This window comes from Heteronotia binoei, chromosome 5, assembly GCF_032191835.1.
Source record: "Heteronotia binoei isolate CCM8104 ecotype False Entrance Well chromosome 5, APGP_CSIRO_Hbin_v1, whole genome shotgun sequence".
Lineage (NCBI taxonomy): Eukaryota > Metazoa > Chordata > Lepidosauria > Squamata > Gekkonidae > Heteronotia > Heteronotia binoei.
In genome coordinates, this window is record NC_083227.1 from 57,180,251 (window position 1) to 57,194,133 (window position 13,883).

The following is a 13,883-nucleotide window of genomic DNA, read 5'->3' on the forward strand; positions in this document are numbered from 1 at the left end:
AAAAATTCTTCCAGCTTGGATGTGCTTCTCGCTGAAGTTAAGTGCTCTTAAAAATTCTGTTGGAATTCATGAGAGAGACCTAAGCAGGTATTTAATTCTCCCATCGAATTTAATAGGCCTTTGATATTCTTAACTTTGATTACATCATCATCTGTAAGTTTATGCTTTGTTTTTGTTTTGTAACCAGCTTTGGGATAGTATAGGATAAAAACCAAAACCATACCAATATATATATATATATATATATATATATATATATATATATATATATATATATATATATATATATATTTAAAAAAGAGAATACTGGACATGTTTAATGGGATATTTTTTTAAGTTTATTGACCTAGATAAAATCATAGGCCATCAAAAAGTCAGGTGCAGTAAAAGAATAAGCAAAAAAGATTTTCTTTTTCTAAAAGCCTATACAAATATGCACAAAAGAAATAAATTAGTTCTTGCTGTATTTTCCATGTTTATTCCAAACTTTATTTCTAATCATACAAATGACTAAGGACCAGCTTAACAAATTCACTCTCTCTGTATATATATCTATATATAGATAGACTTATTTTACATGCTTTGGAGTATCAGTAAAAAAAAAAGAAAGTCCAAAAACTTCAGAAACTTTTCTATTCACAATATGAACAAGGAGTGATCCATCCTGCGTTTGTTTTTTTAAAAAGAAAGATTCCCCCAAAGCACCATTGTATGGAATCCTGAAGCACACAGTACATCTGAGAACAAAGAGGGAATCTGTATGTTTTGCAAAATTACACTAAATTATGTTATTTATTTATTCCTACAGGTCGATGATATGAGGTAGGCTTATTCCTCCTAGATAAAACCTGCAGCTGATTCCCCCCTCCTGCACATAAAACAACGGTAAATTATTCTGTAAAACAAATTTATCGCTTAGTCGGGAGTGCCCTGATCTATAAGAAATCAATCCATATGTGGAAATAGGCTTCCACATCTGGACTCCCTGGCAAAGCAGCAAAAAAGGCTGCTCCACGGGAGAGAGGGGGAAGTGCACCACCAGCTTCTGCATCACCCAGCAGGTGATGCACAAATGTTTGCTCTCCGTTCCAATTCAGGCTCCAGCCTGGACTCATTCCAGGAGGTCTTTGGATGCCCAGCCTCCCAATCCCTCCCTCAGCTGACAGCTGATCAAAACGGATCTGACATTGAAGCTGGGGAAAACTTGAAAAGAACAGCAGTGAGTCCTTTCCTGGTTTGGAGTGAGCAACTCAATTGTGCACTCCAAAGCAGAGTCACCACCCTTATAAAGCCACTGAAGTCCACCAGCTTAGAAGGGTGAAGATCTGTTTAGGATTGCACTGCCAAGAGTTCTGCTATTCAGATAACCATTTTTAATGCCCTCTGCTTTTAAGGCACCACTATAGAGTTACAATTTAATGTATTTGCATCCGTTTCTAGGGAAAAGAAATACTGGCCACCATAATAATATTGTTCGATGCACTGGTCCCTTTTTCCACACCTGTGACACATGCCGTTTAGCAAAGCTGCTGTCTCTTATGGCACACCTACACAGATTCCTCACAAGCAGTTGCTCCGCCCCTGGGCTTCTGCTTCCCCCAGCTCACGCAATCAATTCCCCACCAGTTGCTGCATGGGCGCCTTTTGATCTGTGGCTCCCTCCAATTTCCCTCATGGGTTCTTGCTTATTTTTTTTTGAGAGCAAGAAACTGGGAGGAAAAGGAGGGGAGTTGCGGATCAAAATGCACCGATACAGCAATAAGTGGGGAATTGGTCGCTTGAGCTGGGGGAAGCAGAAGCCCAGGGGTGGAGCAACTGCTAGTCAGGAATTAGTCCTAGTGTTTCTCTGTGCACTGTCGGCATCAAAACCTGCATGCATCTTTGCATAAATGAAGACGTATCCTGGCAGAAGTGCACATTACATTTGCTCAGGGAAGCAGTCTAAGTCTGCCCCGCTCCTGCTTCCTAGAAAACACTCACTCTGCAGGCTTAGTTTTCATGCAGTACCCTCCAAAATGCAACTGCTGTTTCCTTTTCCTATGCTGCTGAGAACAGAAAGAGACATTCAGGACAACACGCTATTAAAAAAAAAACAAACCCACCCTTTTCCTCATACAAAATACTGTTTTAAAATCCCAAATGTCCTTCAAGTAATCGCTGCAATGTGAAGAGTCAATCTTCAGCTTCCTCCGTGGGCTCATGTTGTCCTTCAATAGACCACAAAGTTGCCCTCTTGTTCAGCAGACGCTACGGCAGAAGGGACTTCAACATCTCGGCTGTCTTTATTGTGCTACTAAAAAAACCTTGCCTTTCCAAGAAGAATCTCCTTTTCACATTTTGTGGAAGTCAGCACCTTCAACAACTTCCTGTCTGCTAAAAAGTGCTTTCTAAAAAAAATACTTCAGCCAAAGGTTGTGTCTGGCAGGAGATTTAAAACCAAACCATGGAGCTGCCCCTTCCTTGTTTAGGCTACTTGTGCTTGCACAGGTAAGAGATGGCGTAGCTTTGTCTCAATGAACACCTCATCCTCCCACCAAAGTCCTCATTTTTTTTGAGTTGCACTGGGAAGCTCATTTGTTTGTAGGAACAGCATACGGCGCAAGGCACACATGGTCACTGGAGCAGAGGGCAGATTCACACTAAAGTCCCGGGCTTTGAATCCTCGTGCCAGAACAGTCTCTGTTCGCTGCCTTGCAAGTCACCTTCCAACAGATGCCGATCACCGCTGCTCAGCTGGCTGGTCTCCACATATATCCTGCTAGACAAAAGAAACAGTCTTGAGTGACATGCATGGCAAACCAAGATTTCAGACGCTGTGCCACAGACTCTCATGTTGAACTCAGTCCTCAAAAGCAACTGGAACCAATGGGATGCGTGCCACGGAGAGAGGTGTCATTATGTGGGAACGTCATTGGGATCTAAATCTGTTCCTGGTAATTAAGACCCAGAAAGTTCAGGTCTTAGCTACATAATAACAGTCATGCTAAATATGGGTTTAGATCACACACAAAACTTTTGTGGGTTCCCCCCCCCCATAAGTATGCCACAACTGGTCATGTATAATGTTGTTTGTAACATAATGTCCATTAATGACATATGAAGTGCCTTTATTTGGATTTCTCTTCCATTCCACAAGGAAGAGTTAGAAGAGGAGATGCATAAATTTAAAAAAAGAAAAAACTTTCAAAAGAAGAACCTTGATATTATAGAAAGCTGAACAGTTTTAAATATCTGGAACAAAAGTAAGGTGAAAAAAGAAGAGCCACTTCCATGCAAGTTGAGCTTGGTCAGTGTCTGTAACAATACATAAATGCACCTCTTAGATCCAAAGGGACTCCACCTGCCCTAGCTGGCAGTTGGTGCATTGGCCAATGCTCAGGATCAGAACCTTGGGGAAGAGCTACTGAACCAATGACAGCGCACCTAAGTGTGCTAAACCCTGTGAGGACACTCAAAAAGTTAGTTTTAATAAGTGTTGCTATACAACTCTAAACCACTGCATTTTTTTTTAAAACACCAAAACGTTTTTAGAGGTTTAGTTAAGAATCAGCTGGTATAATTTAAATCCTCTGTAAAGAGACAGTTCAGAGGACTAAATGCAGGGGTGGAATTCTAGCATGAGCACCCTTGCATATTAGGCCACACGCCCCTGATGTAGCCAATCCTCCAAGAGCTTACAAAAAAGAGCCTTGTAAGCTCTTGGAGGTTTGGCTACATCAGGGGGTATGGCCTAATATGCAAAGGAGCTCCTGCTAGAATTCCACCCCTGACTAAATGTATGCTAAGCAGGAGTTTTTTTGTAGCAGGAACTCCTTTGCATATTAGTCCACACACCCCTGATGTAGCCAGCCCTCCTGGAGTTTACTGTAGGCCCTATACTAAGAGCCCTGTAAGCTCTTGGAGGATTGGCTACATCAGGGGTGTGTGGACTAATATGCAAAGGAGTTCCTGCTACAAAAAAACCCCTGATGCTAAGACTTCACTAGGTAACTCCAGCACGTGAAGCTCCCTTGTACTGCATCAGACCACTGGTCTGTCAGGGTCACTGTTGTCTACTCTGACTAGCAGTGGCTCTCCAGGGCCTCAAACTGAAGTCTTTCACATCATCTACTACTTGATCCTTTTAGCTGCAGACAAGAGATGGAATGTAGGACCGTCTTTTTGCCAAGCAGGTTGTGTACACTGAGCCACAGCCCCTGCCCTCTAGTGGAACTTCACACACGACAGCCTAAGCAACAATAAGGCTGCAGTCAGCCCACCGGAAAAAAACAAGCACACACATACATTCCAATATTACAGATGCTTTCTATACTTACAGCACAATCCTGAACAGAGTTGCCCCCTTCTACGACCACTGAAGAAAATGGGCTAAGAAGGGTTTGCTTAGGATGGCACTGTTATTTGGCTGCAGCTAGTTTACGGGTATTTAAATATGATCTCATTTCTGCAGGCCCAATCTGTCCCTGGACAGAGGACCTTTGTTCTGATGGATAACAGGTGGAGTCAGAGGATGAAAGGACGGAGCAGACGCAAAACAGGAAGTAGAAGCAAAAAAAAAAAAAGCCTGCAGTGGTAACTATTTTTGGGTAGCACTGGAGTAAAATGCCAGGAAGAATCATGAGGAGAAGAAGAGAAAAACTGCAGGGAAATGACTACTAAGGAGGAAGGGGCCTCAAAGCTGTTCCTATGAGGACAATTTCTCTGTTGCACATCCCATCACATTCTCCCAGTAAGTGAAAGCTTTAGCCACCCTCAAAGTCAAATCTCATGGGAAAACAGACATGTAATGAATATGGGTCCAGAAAGGGGCCATTCACACATCCATCTTTACTGTGATGGGGCATCAGGCACATCAATCTCTCTCAAGCATGCAGAGGGTACCATGCGCTACAACTTGTTTGGGCATAAAATGTGACTTGGGTGCATATTTACTAAACCCAGAATGGCTGCTGCATAGGCAGATGAAAATGATGATCTAGTTCAGGGGTGTCAAACAGAGTGGCCCGAGGGCCAAATTAGGTCCTCCAAGCAACTGGCTATCAGTTGCTTCCTTCTCCTCTCTTGCTTCCTTCTGCACAACAGCTTGCTTTGCAAGGCTTGCTCAATCACCCAGGAGCTACAGAGCAAAACCTCTATTTTCTCCATTGGCTGAGGCTCTTTCCTTGGGGAGGAAAGGTGGAGAGGGAGAGCCTGCTTAGCCAGGCTCTCTCAATTGCACAACAGAGCTACTGAGCCAAGCCTCTTTTCCTTCTATTGGCTGAGGCTCCTCCCCCTCCTGGTCCCCTGGGGAAGGAAGGAAACAGCCAGAGCTTTCTTTGCCCAGTTCACTGGATCCCATGGGAGAGATACAAAGAAAGCACCTTTAAGACCAGTGATTGCTAATGTTTTAAGGGTTTTTTTTAAATTTTAATTGTGTTTGTCTCTGTCCTTTATAAAGTTTATATCTCCGCTACCTGGCATTACATTTTATGACATACATGGCCTGGCCTGACAAAGTCTCATTTATGTCAGATCCAGCTGTCATGAGTTCAACACCCCTGATCTAGTTCACAACTGGCCCCAAATCCCCTTTGCATGGTGGTGGGATTGCATATGATATGAGCTCCATCTACCAGTGGAGTGAGCTAGCATGCTGAGCATACTGCCAGTCAAGCCCAGTTAGCATAGGTTGGGCAGTGAGTGAGGTCTTTGTGCTCATCACATGTTACTTTGGAGAGTGGCAGAGTGGAAGTTCATGTCCCCCTCTACACCTTACAGGTAAGCAAGATCCTCTGCCCTTAGCTGGCTGCAGACAATGTAAAAGTATTTAGACAGGAACCCAATATTTGCAGCTTCAAGCAGTCCCTGGGCAATTGTGTACACCAGCATGTCATTTACATCAAGCATATTCTGGAACGATTTTGCAACTTCTACAAAATGCATCCAAGTTGCAACTGAGACCCAAACCAACTTGGTACACTGGTGACTGATGAGCAGGTCATACTTCCTGGAATGTAACTAACTGGAAACTCCCTGTTCCATCCAGTCTTTCCCAACCAAGTCTGCCCACAGATAAGGATGGAAACCTGGCTTTCTGCTGATGTCACCACAGGTTCTGCAAGAGTGTGTCTCCCTTCCTCAGCAATGTGTCATAACTGCCAGCGATTCAAAATGGCCGTCATGATACATCCTCTGTAGATGTGGCTGCACTCGATTCTTACTGAAAGAGGGCTAAAGTGATGCAGAACCTATGCCACCTTTAACTCACCGTAGGCTGGAAATTTGAAGTTTGAAATGAAAAGCAGCCAGTGACTGGCATTTTCATTCAGTGCCTAAAAGCCAATTTTCTGTACAAATAAATGATAGTAAGTGGAGACTGTCCAAGAATGCATGTGTAACACTGTAGAACAGGATGTCACACAATGTGCCCTGAAAGGCTGTCTGCTGTTGCACGCTGATAAGAAAAAAGTCATTTTTATTAGCATCGGGGCCTAAATAAAGAGGTCTGGTTTTTAGATTGTCTAAATCCAGGATAGGCAACTGAAAGCCTGTTAAAGTTCTCTTTGTGGACTAAATGTTGTAGGAAACAGGATGGTAGAACAGACCGGCTTACATAGCCTCTCCAGCACATCAGAGAATTTCTGCTTCTCTCCCGCTTTAGTCATGATGCCAAGCGGTTTTTTTTTGTAGCAGGAACTATTTTGCATATTAGGCCACCCCTCCTGATGTAGCCAATCCTCTTGAAGCTTACAGTAAGCCCTGTACTAAGAGGCCTGTAAGCTCTCGGAGGATAGGCTACATCAGGAGGGTGTGGCCTAATATGCAAAGGAGTTCCTGCTACAAAAAACCTCCTAGATCCAGGCTATACATAAAGGTCTGCAGGGTGCCTTCAATGATGCCGCTCACTATCAGAGTCAAAGCAGTACTAGGGCATGGCCTGCCTGATGAGATTGGTGGACACTCCAGGAGGCAGCTGCTCCACCTGCTGTTCCTTCCGGCATTCTGAGCACAACAACAAACCAGCAAGTCTATTATGATAGGCATCTCACCTGCTGTGCAGTGGATGGGTGCCGTACGTAGTCCCGTAAGAGCTGGCGTAAGAGGAATGAGACAGCGTATCGTAATCACACAGTGCGATCTGATTCCGCCAATTCCCAGAGGCATTTGTAGAAGATGCTAAAACAAGAAGGGGAAAAAATTAGCTGTAGTGAATAATGTATTTATCTGGCTAGCAACTTTAAGGATTCCACAACCTCTCTCCTCAGACACATACAATGGTGCAGAATAGGGCCACGTTTCAAGACTGTTTTGAGAACGATTGTATGTCAGACCAGAAGCCTAGAATCTCACGCTGAGAAATGCTGACTTATGGAACTCCCTACCTCTAGAAGCAGCAGAGGTGGTGACATGATAAAAAAGAAAATGCTCCGCAACTAACTCAGGATAATGTACCCTCTTTAATGCCACTAGATCAATTCTGCTAAAGTCACTAAGTGAACAAGAGCAAACAGAGTGCTCTACTGCTATTTTATTTTTATGATTATTTCTGTAACAATACAACAGGGTAATCATGAAAACACCCTGATCTCCTTCGTTCTCTATGCATCTTTCAAGGTTTTTTTCCTTGTGGTAATAGCTATTGCTTCAATCTTAAATAATATACTAGCAGTGAAATCCTAAGCAGAATTATACACAATCTAAATCCATTGATGTCAAGGGGTTCAGAAGGGAATATCCTGCTTAGGATGGCACTGTGAGTTCAGATGAAGTCAGAGGGATTTACTCCCAAGGACTGAACAGTAAACCTTCTATTAACTTTAGATTTTAATCTAACTTCAATATCCATGTATTTCTTCCTTGCTATTTATTGGTATGCACACACGCACATAGATCAATTACATTTTATCTTGTTGTATATGTGCAATTAGCAGCCACCATGCTGTCATATTTTTTGGGGGGGAGGGGACTTGCAAGAAGTATCTGTCAGGACTTCTGAAAGTTTGTGGATTGCATCTAGTTTCTTTAATAGCCTCCTATTATTCCCAACACTCTGTACTAGGGTTGCCAGCCCCCCTGCAGCCACTGGCAGGGGATGTGGGGGGCGGGGGCGGGTAAGGGTTGCCAGAGCTGGGTTGGGAAACTCCTGGAGATTTGGGGGATGGAGCCTGAGGAGGACAGGGACCTCAGTGGGTACAGTGCTGCAGAGTCTACCCTCCAAAGCATCCATTTTCTCTGTAGTCTGTAGATGAACTGTAATTCCAAGGGAATCCCTCAGTCCTACCTGGAGACTGGCATCCCTACTCCGTACCTAACAAGTGGGAGGATGTTTTATCGGAATATGTGGCATTTCCTTCATTGGTGTACCTTAGCAGCTGAGAGATAGTGGTTGAAATTCCAGTATCAATCGTACAATCTCTACCGGCATGCCCCATTTTACTAGAATCTTGGGTGCATCTGCTGCTACCTTCTGTGGTTAAAGAAACTTCCTTAACCATTTGGACCTGGTCACTGTGGGAGGCAGGATATGGGGCTGGTGGAACCTCCCATGTGAGCCTGTAGGCTTGTCCCTAGTTTCTCAATCTTCAGTACACTCTTCATGCCCAATTACCTTGTAAACCAGTTTGGGCATCCTGTCAAAACCCGTAAAGCAAGGCTGGTTGCACAAAGTACTTTTAGCTGAATCCAGAGTAGCTGGCTCAGCACGGAGGTAGCCTCTTATATAACATTCCACCCAGGCAGGCAGAATGAGGAAGAAAATTAAAGAAACATGTTATCTAGGGAGTCAAATGAGTACAGCGGGCAAATACGGGAGCAGCAAGTTGGCTTGAAACCAGTCCTGTTTAAAATACAACTGATCAGGAAGTTACATCTTTAGCCACCCATATACCTAACAGTAGCTTTGGGAGGTGCACCAAACCCTATATAGAATCTGCTATAGGAGAGATTTATTGTAGCCCATAGCGAGTACATTAGCTCTGACGCGGATAGCCCAGGCAAGTCTGTTCTTATCAGATCTTGGAAGCCAAGCAGGGTCATCCTTGGCAAGTATTTAGAAGGGAGACCTCCAAGGAATGCTAGAGTTGTGACATGAAGGGGGGGGCAACAGCAACACCACTGAATGTCTCTTGACTTGAAGACCCCACAGGATCACAATAAATAAGTTGTGACTTGACAGCACTTTCCACTACCACCATGGTGAGTATATTAGAGCAGCCAAGCTGGAACAAACCAACTATCCATCTACTTCAGCATCCTGTTTCACATGGTAGTTAACCAGATGTTTCCGTAAGGTCTGTAAATAGGGCACTGAGGTCAAGGTTTACCTCTTAGCATTGCCCCCAGCACTGATACTCAGAAAGATAGAACATGGAGGTTCCACATAAGCATCATGGACAATAGTCACTAATGTGTCTGTCCTCCATTAATTTGTCTAGCCCACAGTTAAGCCATCCAAACTAGTGACCATCACTCTCTCCTGTTGTGATTTCTACAAGTTAATTACTTGTGAGAGCAAACTAGACTAACCCACTGACAAATAATAAACGGAAGCAGTCAAAATGTTTTATCTTGTTTTACATTGTATGCTGAAGAACAGGGGATGAATTTTTGTCGCTTGACTCTATGTAGTCTACACACATACACGCGCACACACAATTATTATAATACCAGATTTGTCTTGAGAAAGAACTCAGGACGGGTTACATAAAAGGCAAGTGAAACCCAACAAAACAATAATAAAACCAGGAGAAAGAACTCCCAACAGAATACAACAACCAAAAGAGCTGCTGAGCCAAACAGAGACTAGGCTAGGAAGGATGTTCCACAGGGATGATGTAGTAACAGGGAAAGTCTCCTTCCACGATCCTGCCAGCCTAACCACAGAGCAGCTGTGCCTCAGGGGAGGATCATATGGGAGCAGGTGTTCCTTATGGTGCCCTGGGACTGTTGAAGGCATAAAGTTAGACACCTTGGCTCTGGCCCCAAAACTGTTCCTTTCCCATATCTGCCCTAAAGCTTATACCTTTCAGGAGCCAAGCATCTGCATTCTGCAACCACTGCACTTTCCAGATAGGTTTTGGGGCAGTTCCATGTGCAGGGCATTGAAATAACAGAAATGGGATGTTGGGTGGATAGAAGAAGTTTTCTAGTGTTAAGATACTCTGGAAACAGTTTGCTGATAACTCTGAAGCCACCCTTGTTCTGGACATTTTCCCCTGTAGTTGAACTGAATATCTTATTGTCTGGGACCAGGGTTGGCCCTCATCACTGGAGCCCCAGGATGGTAACCCAAAAACCCATCATGTAAGCAATAAGGAGGGCAACTGCAACAGCTGTGATGCAGTTTAAGCCCTTTAGGACCCCAGTGCCACTGCTGCCAGCACCTCTCTGAAGCTCAACCCATCCAGGGCAATGGGAAGGGGGAAAAGAGGCTGAAGATGCAGCCTAAGATTCCCTTGAAGCCTTGTAGAACTGCGAGTTCAAGGGGACTGACCATGTGTGCAAAGCATGCTGCACCGACCTTTGAATAGGCTTAGAAGCAGGACAGTAAAGAGGTGGGTAGGCTGTGCAGGAGAGACCCAGTGGAGGAGGAGGAAACAGATGCAGTAGCTCCCCTCTCCTGAGCCTCTGCGAATGGGGGATGAAGAAAGGGACACAATGGATGAGGGAATTTCTCAGGGCAGGGCGGTGGCCAACACACACTAGCTGCTCTCAACAATTATAGTAATGACTCTACTGATGAATCTGTTAAGAGCAGTGGCATCACCTGAGAGTCAATTGCCAGGAGGCCTGTTAACCCACATGTCTCTGGATAGCCTCTGTCATCCTATTCAAAGCCCTGCACGTGCTCTGAGACACACAGGAAACTTCTACATGTGCCTGCTTCCCCATTAATCACAACATAGGTGCAAAAGGGCAGTTGCTGTGGTCAAGGGAACTCTGAATAAGAATGTAAGAACATAAGAGAAGCCATGTTAGATCAGTCCAGTGGCCCATCCAGTCCAACACTCTGTGTCACACAGTGGCCAAAAAAACCCAGGCGCCATCAGGAGGTCCATCACTGAGGCCAGGACATTGGAGCCCCTGTGCTAAAAGACATCAGTGAAGACCACAGAAGCACAAATGAGGGAAAGGAAAAACAAATGTAATAAATGGCTTGTTACCTGATGAGAATGATGATGCACGGCTGCTCGGACAACATGGTACCTGCAGTCCAGCAAAGCCCAGGCTTCTCTGTGACCCTCTGTCGTCAAAGCCTGCCTGCAGGCTATGACCCAGGTCTTTCTGACCAGAGGCGCGCTGGTACCAGCCACGAAGATGCTCTGCTACTAAGGCCTTGTGAATGTTTTTGGTGATGTGCTCGGATTTCACAGACTGCTTCCGCGGCAAGCGCAGGGTGGCATAAGGGTTGTGTGGCACTCTTTCCATCTCATCCTCATGGAAGGACCTGAATTCCCGATACCGGCGCTCGTATCCATAGTGTGCCGATGAGCGGTAGGAAGGGTTGACAGCGTATTGCCCCTCTGTGCCATTCTCATACACGTAGCCACCATTACAGTACACATCACACTCCACGTAAGGGGCATAGCCAGAAATGTAGCTGTTGGCCGATGGCTGCACTTGATTTTTTTGATAAACGCCATTGTGCATGTCTTTTGGGGCTAGGTTTGGCATGCTTCCTGAATTGGCAGCAGAAATGTTCTGTTTCTTGGATCGCCTCCTGTTTCTTGTCCGATTGTCAAGAGTCTGGGCAGTATAGTAGGGGTTTGGGGTCACACAATAGTATTCCGCACTTGACTGGCTGGTGTAGGATGATCCGTCATCCAGGATTTCTGTACTGCTGCTTCTTTGGGATTTTGAAAGTGTGAACAATGGCTTTTCACTAGCAGTCTCAGAGAGTAAGTTGGTTTGAGACTCCAAGCTGCCACTCCGCTGCCTGCAGTGCTGGGGGGAAACATCTGGCCTGGGAAGGCAGAAAATTGGGCGTGTTACAACACAGAAGACAAGATACATCCCGTGCAGGAAATGGTAAAGTACAATATTTCTGAATGACAACAAAGTAGACTTCGGCAGCTTCTGCATGGGGCGGGTTCCCTGTTTTGCTCTGCTGCAGTGAAAGCAGTGAATGCAAAAGCATTTGAAGCAGCAATGGAGCTTCTGCTTTTAGGCTTCCCCTCTGCATCAACAATCCCTCAGCAGGCCTTTTGTCATTTCTTTTTAAATCAGTAGTTAGACTCCTATAAGTGTTAGGACACTAAAAACAAACAGCAAGTAGCACACTGATGGTGGGTTGGATAAAAATGGCAGGCACCAGGGGAAATGCTGGGTGTGGGTCAGGAGGTGCCGAAACCCACACCCTCCTCCCCATACTTCCTTCAAACCTGCTTTGGGTATGAGCCTTCCAGAAAGGCAGGTTTGGGGAAAACTGGAAGGTGGGAGAATGTAGGATAACGTCCTGTGGAGTTCCAAATAATAATTAAAAACAAACAAACCCTGCTTCTGTTTAACATGTAGCGGGAGCCCCATGTGGAAGTGATCTTGGGTTAAACGGAGTTAAACACTTCCTGCACCTCAGAGCAGTTAAGTAATAGCGCTAACTACTAAGGAAACAGTAGAACCTTCCTTGGAGCCTTCCAAAGAAATGCTGGGTAAGGAGTACAATGGCATAATAGGCGGCTGGACTAGAGGTTCAGTTCTATTCTATTCTACATGTAGTCATGCAGCATTAAAATATCATAGATAGTGCTAAACCACGAAGCACAGCTATGATTCAGATGCTTGTACATCTCTTAACACATGGTGACATCCCAGTGTGTCTCCACTGCACTGAGGCATATTGCCTCTGAGGTCAGATTATATGATACAAAAGTTTTCTCATATTGCAATCAAGTTATGAATAATATGTATTTGTGAACTGGACCCAATCCACCTGGGCCAGGTGAATTGTATACCCAGGCCTTGTATACCCATCAAGAAATAAAACTTAGGTAAAGGCAGGGCTTTTTTTTGAGCAGGAATGCAGTTCTGGCTGGCTTGGTGTCAGAGGTGTGGCCCAATATGCAAATGTGAAACAATGGTGACCTCAGGGGGCATGGTCTAATATACAAATAAGTTCCTGCTGGGCTTTTTCTACAAAAAAAGCCCTGGTAGAAGGTATTGCTATAGCTCACTTATGCATTCTTTTGATCAAGAGAACAGGGAAAGGGGGGGAAATCTCCTTCAGACAACCAATTCCCTTTCCTAGTATCTGGAGATGCTGACGTATTCATTGGTTGATATTTATCAGCAGTAAATTAAAGATGGGAGTTAGAATAAACATCCAGTTTACAGTATGAACAGAGATGCCATGGCTGCAAAAATACATAGTTATTCAAAACACAAGGGCAAGCAAAGGATGTGACAAGTTCTCCTCCTGGGGCAGAAAATTACAAGATGGAATTTCTGCTGGGTTTATATCAGTTCTGTAAATCTGACAAGATAGAACCAACCTGTCAAGGAGACGGAGTATTTTATGTAACTATTTTAGGACTAGAATAGCATCCAACCAATAGTTCATCTTTGAATAATATTTAAACACACAAGAGCACAACCAGAGAGTTACCGGCTGTATATGTTTCACCACTTCTAAACCTCTAATTTCTCTTAATTGGGCCCAAGTTCCCTAAAGCCAACCTTTGATTTTGCAGAAGGCATTTGTGTGGGAGGATCAGGCTATGTCCAACATCTGTTGCAGTCTTACATTTGCAAATAATAATGGTATTAAAAAAAAAACAGCAGTGAGTAAGTAGAACCAGATGCTGGATGTTCCTGGCATTAATTATGGAAAGAGCAATCCTTCCCTGGGCCTGGCCATACACATTTAGTTTTCTAACATTTTATCACATGTCAGTGTGGCCAAGGAATGG

At 44.4% G+C, this 13,883-nt stretch overlaps 1 protein-coding gene across 7 annotated transcripts in view; it reads right to left on the reverse strand.

The window, feature by feature from the left end:
- Positions 1 to 462: 462 nt before the first annotated feature.
- Positions 463 to 13,883, reverse strand: part of FRMD4B (FERM domain containing 4B) — a 209,569-nt gene continuing 196,148 nt past the window's right edge. For 4 of the 7 annotated variants that reach the window (XM_060239520.1, XM_060239522.1, XM_060239526.1 and 1 more), the window contains 3 exons: positions 11,142 to 11,941; positions 7,029 to 7,155; positions 463 to 2,758 (listed from right to left, as the gene is read on the reverse strand). In XM_060239520.1, the coding sequence (XP_060095503.1) occupies positions 2,635 to 2,758; positions 7,029 to 7,155; positions 11,142 to 11,941 (1,051 nt within the window). In that variant the 3' untranslated portion in view covers positions 463 to 2,634. Of the gene's footprint in view, positions 2,759 to 2,780; positions 2,931 to 7,028; positions 7,156 to 11,141; positions 11,942 to 13,883 lie in introns of those variants that run through there. The other 3 variants (XM_060239521.1, XM_060239523.1, XM_060239524.1) reach the window with 2 other exon arrangements.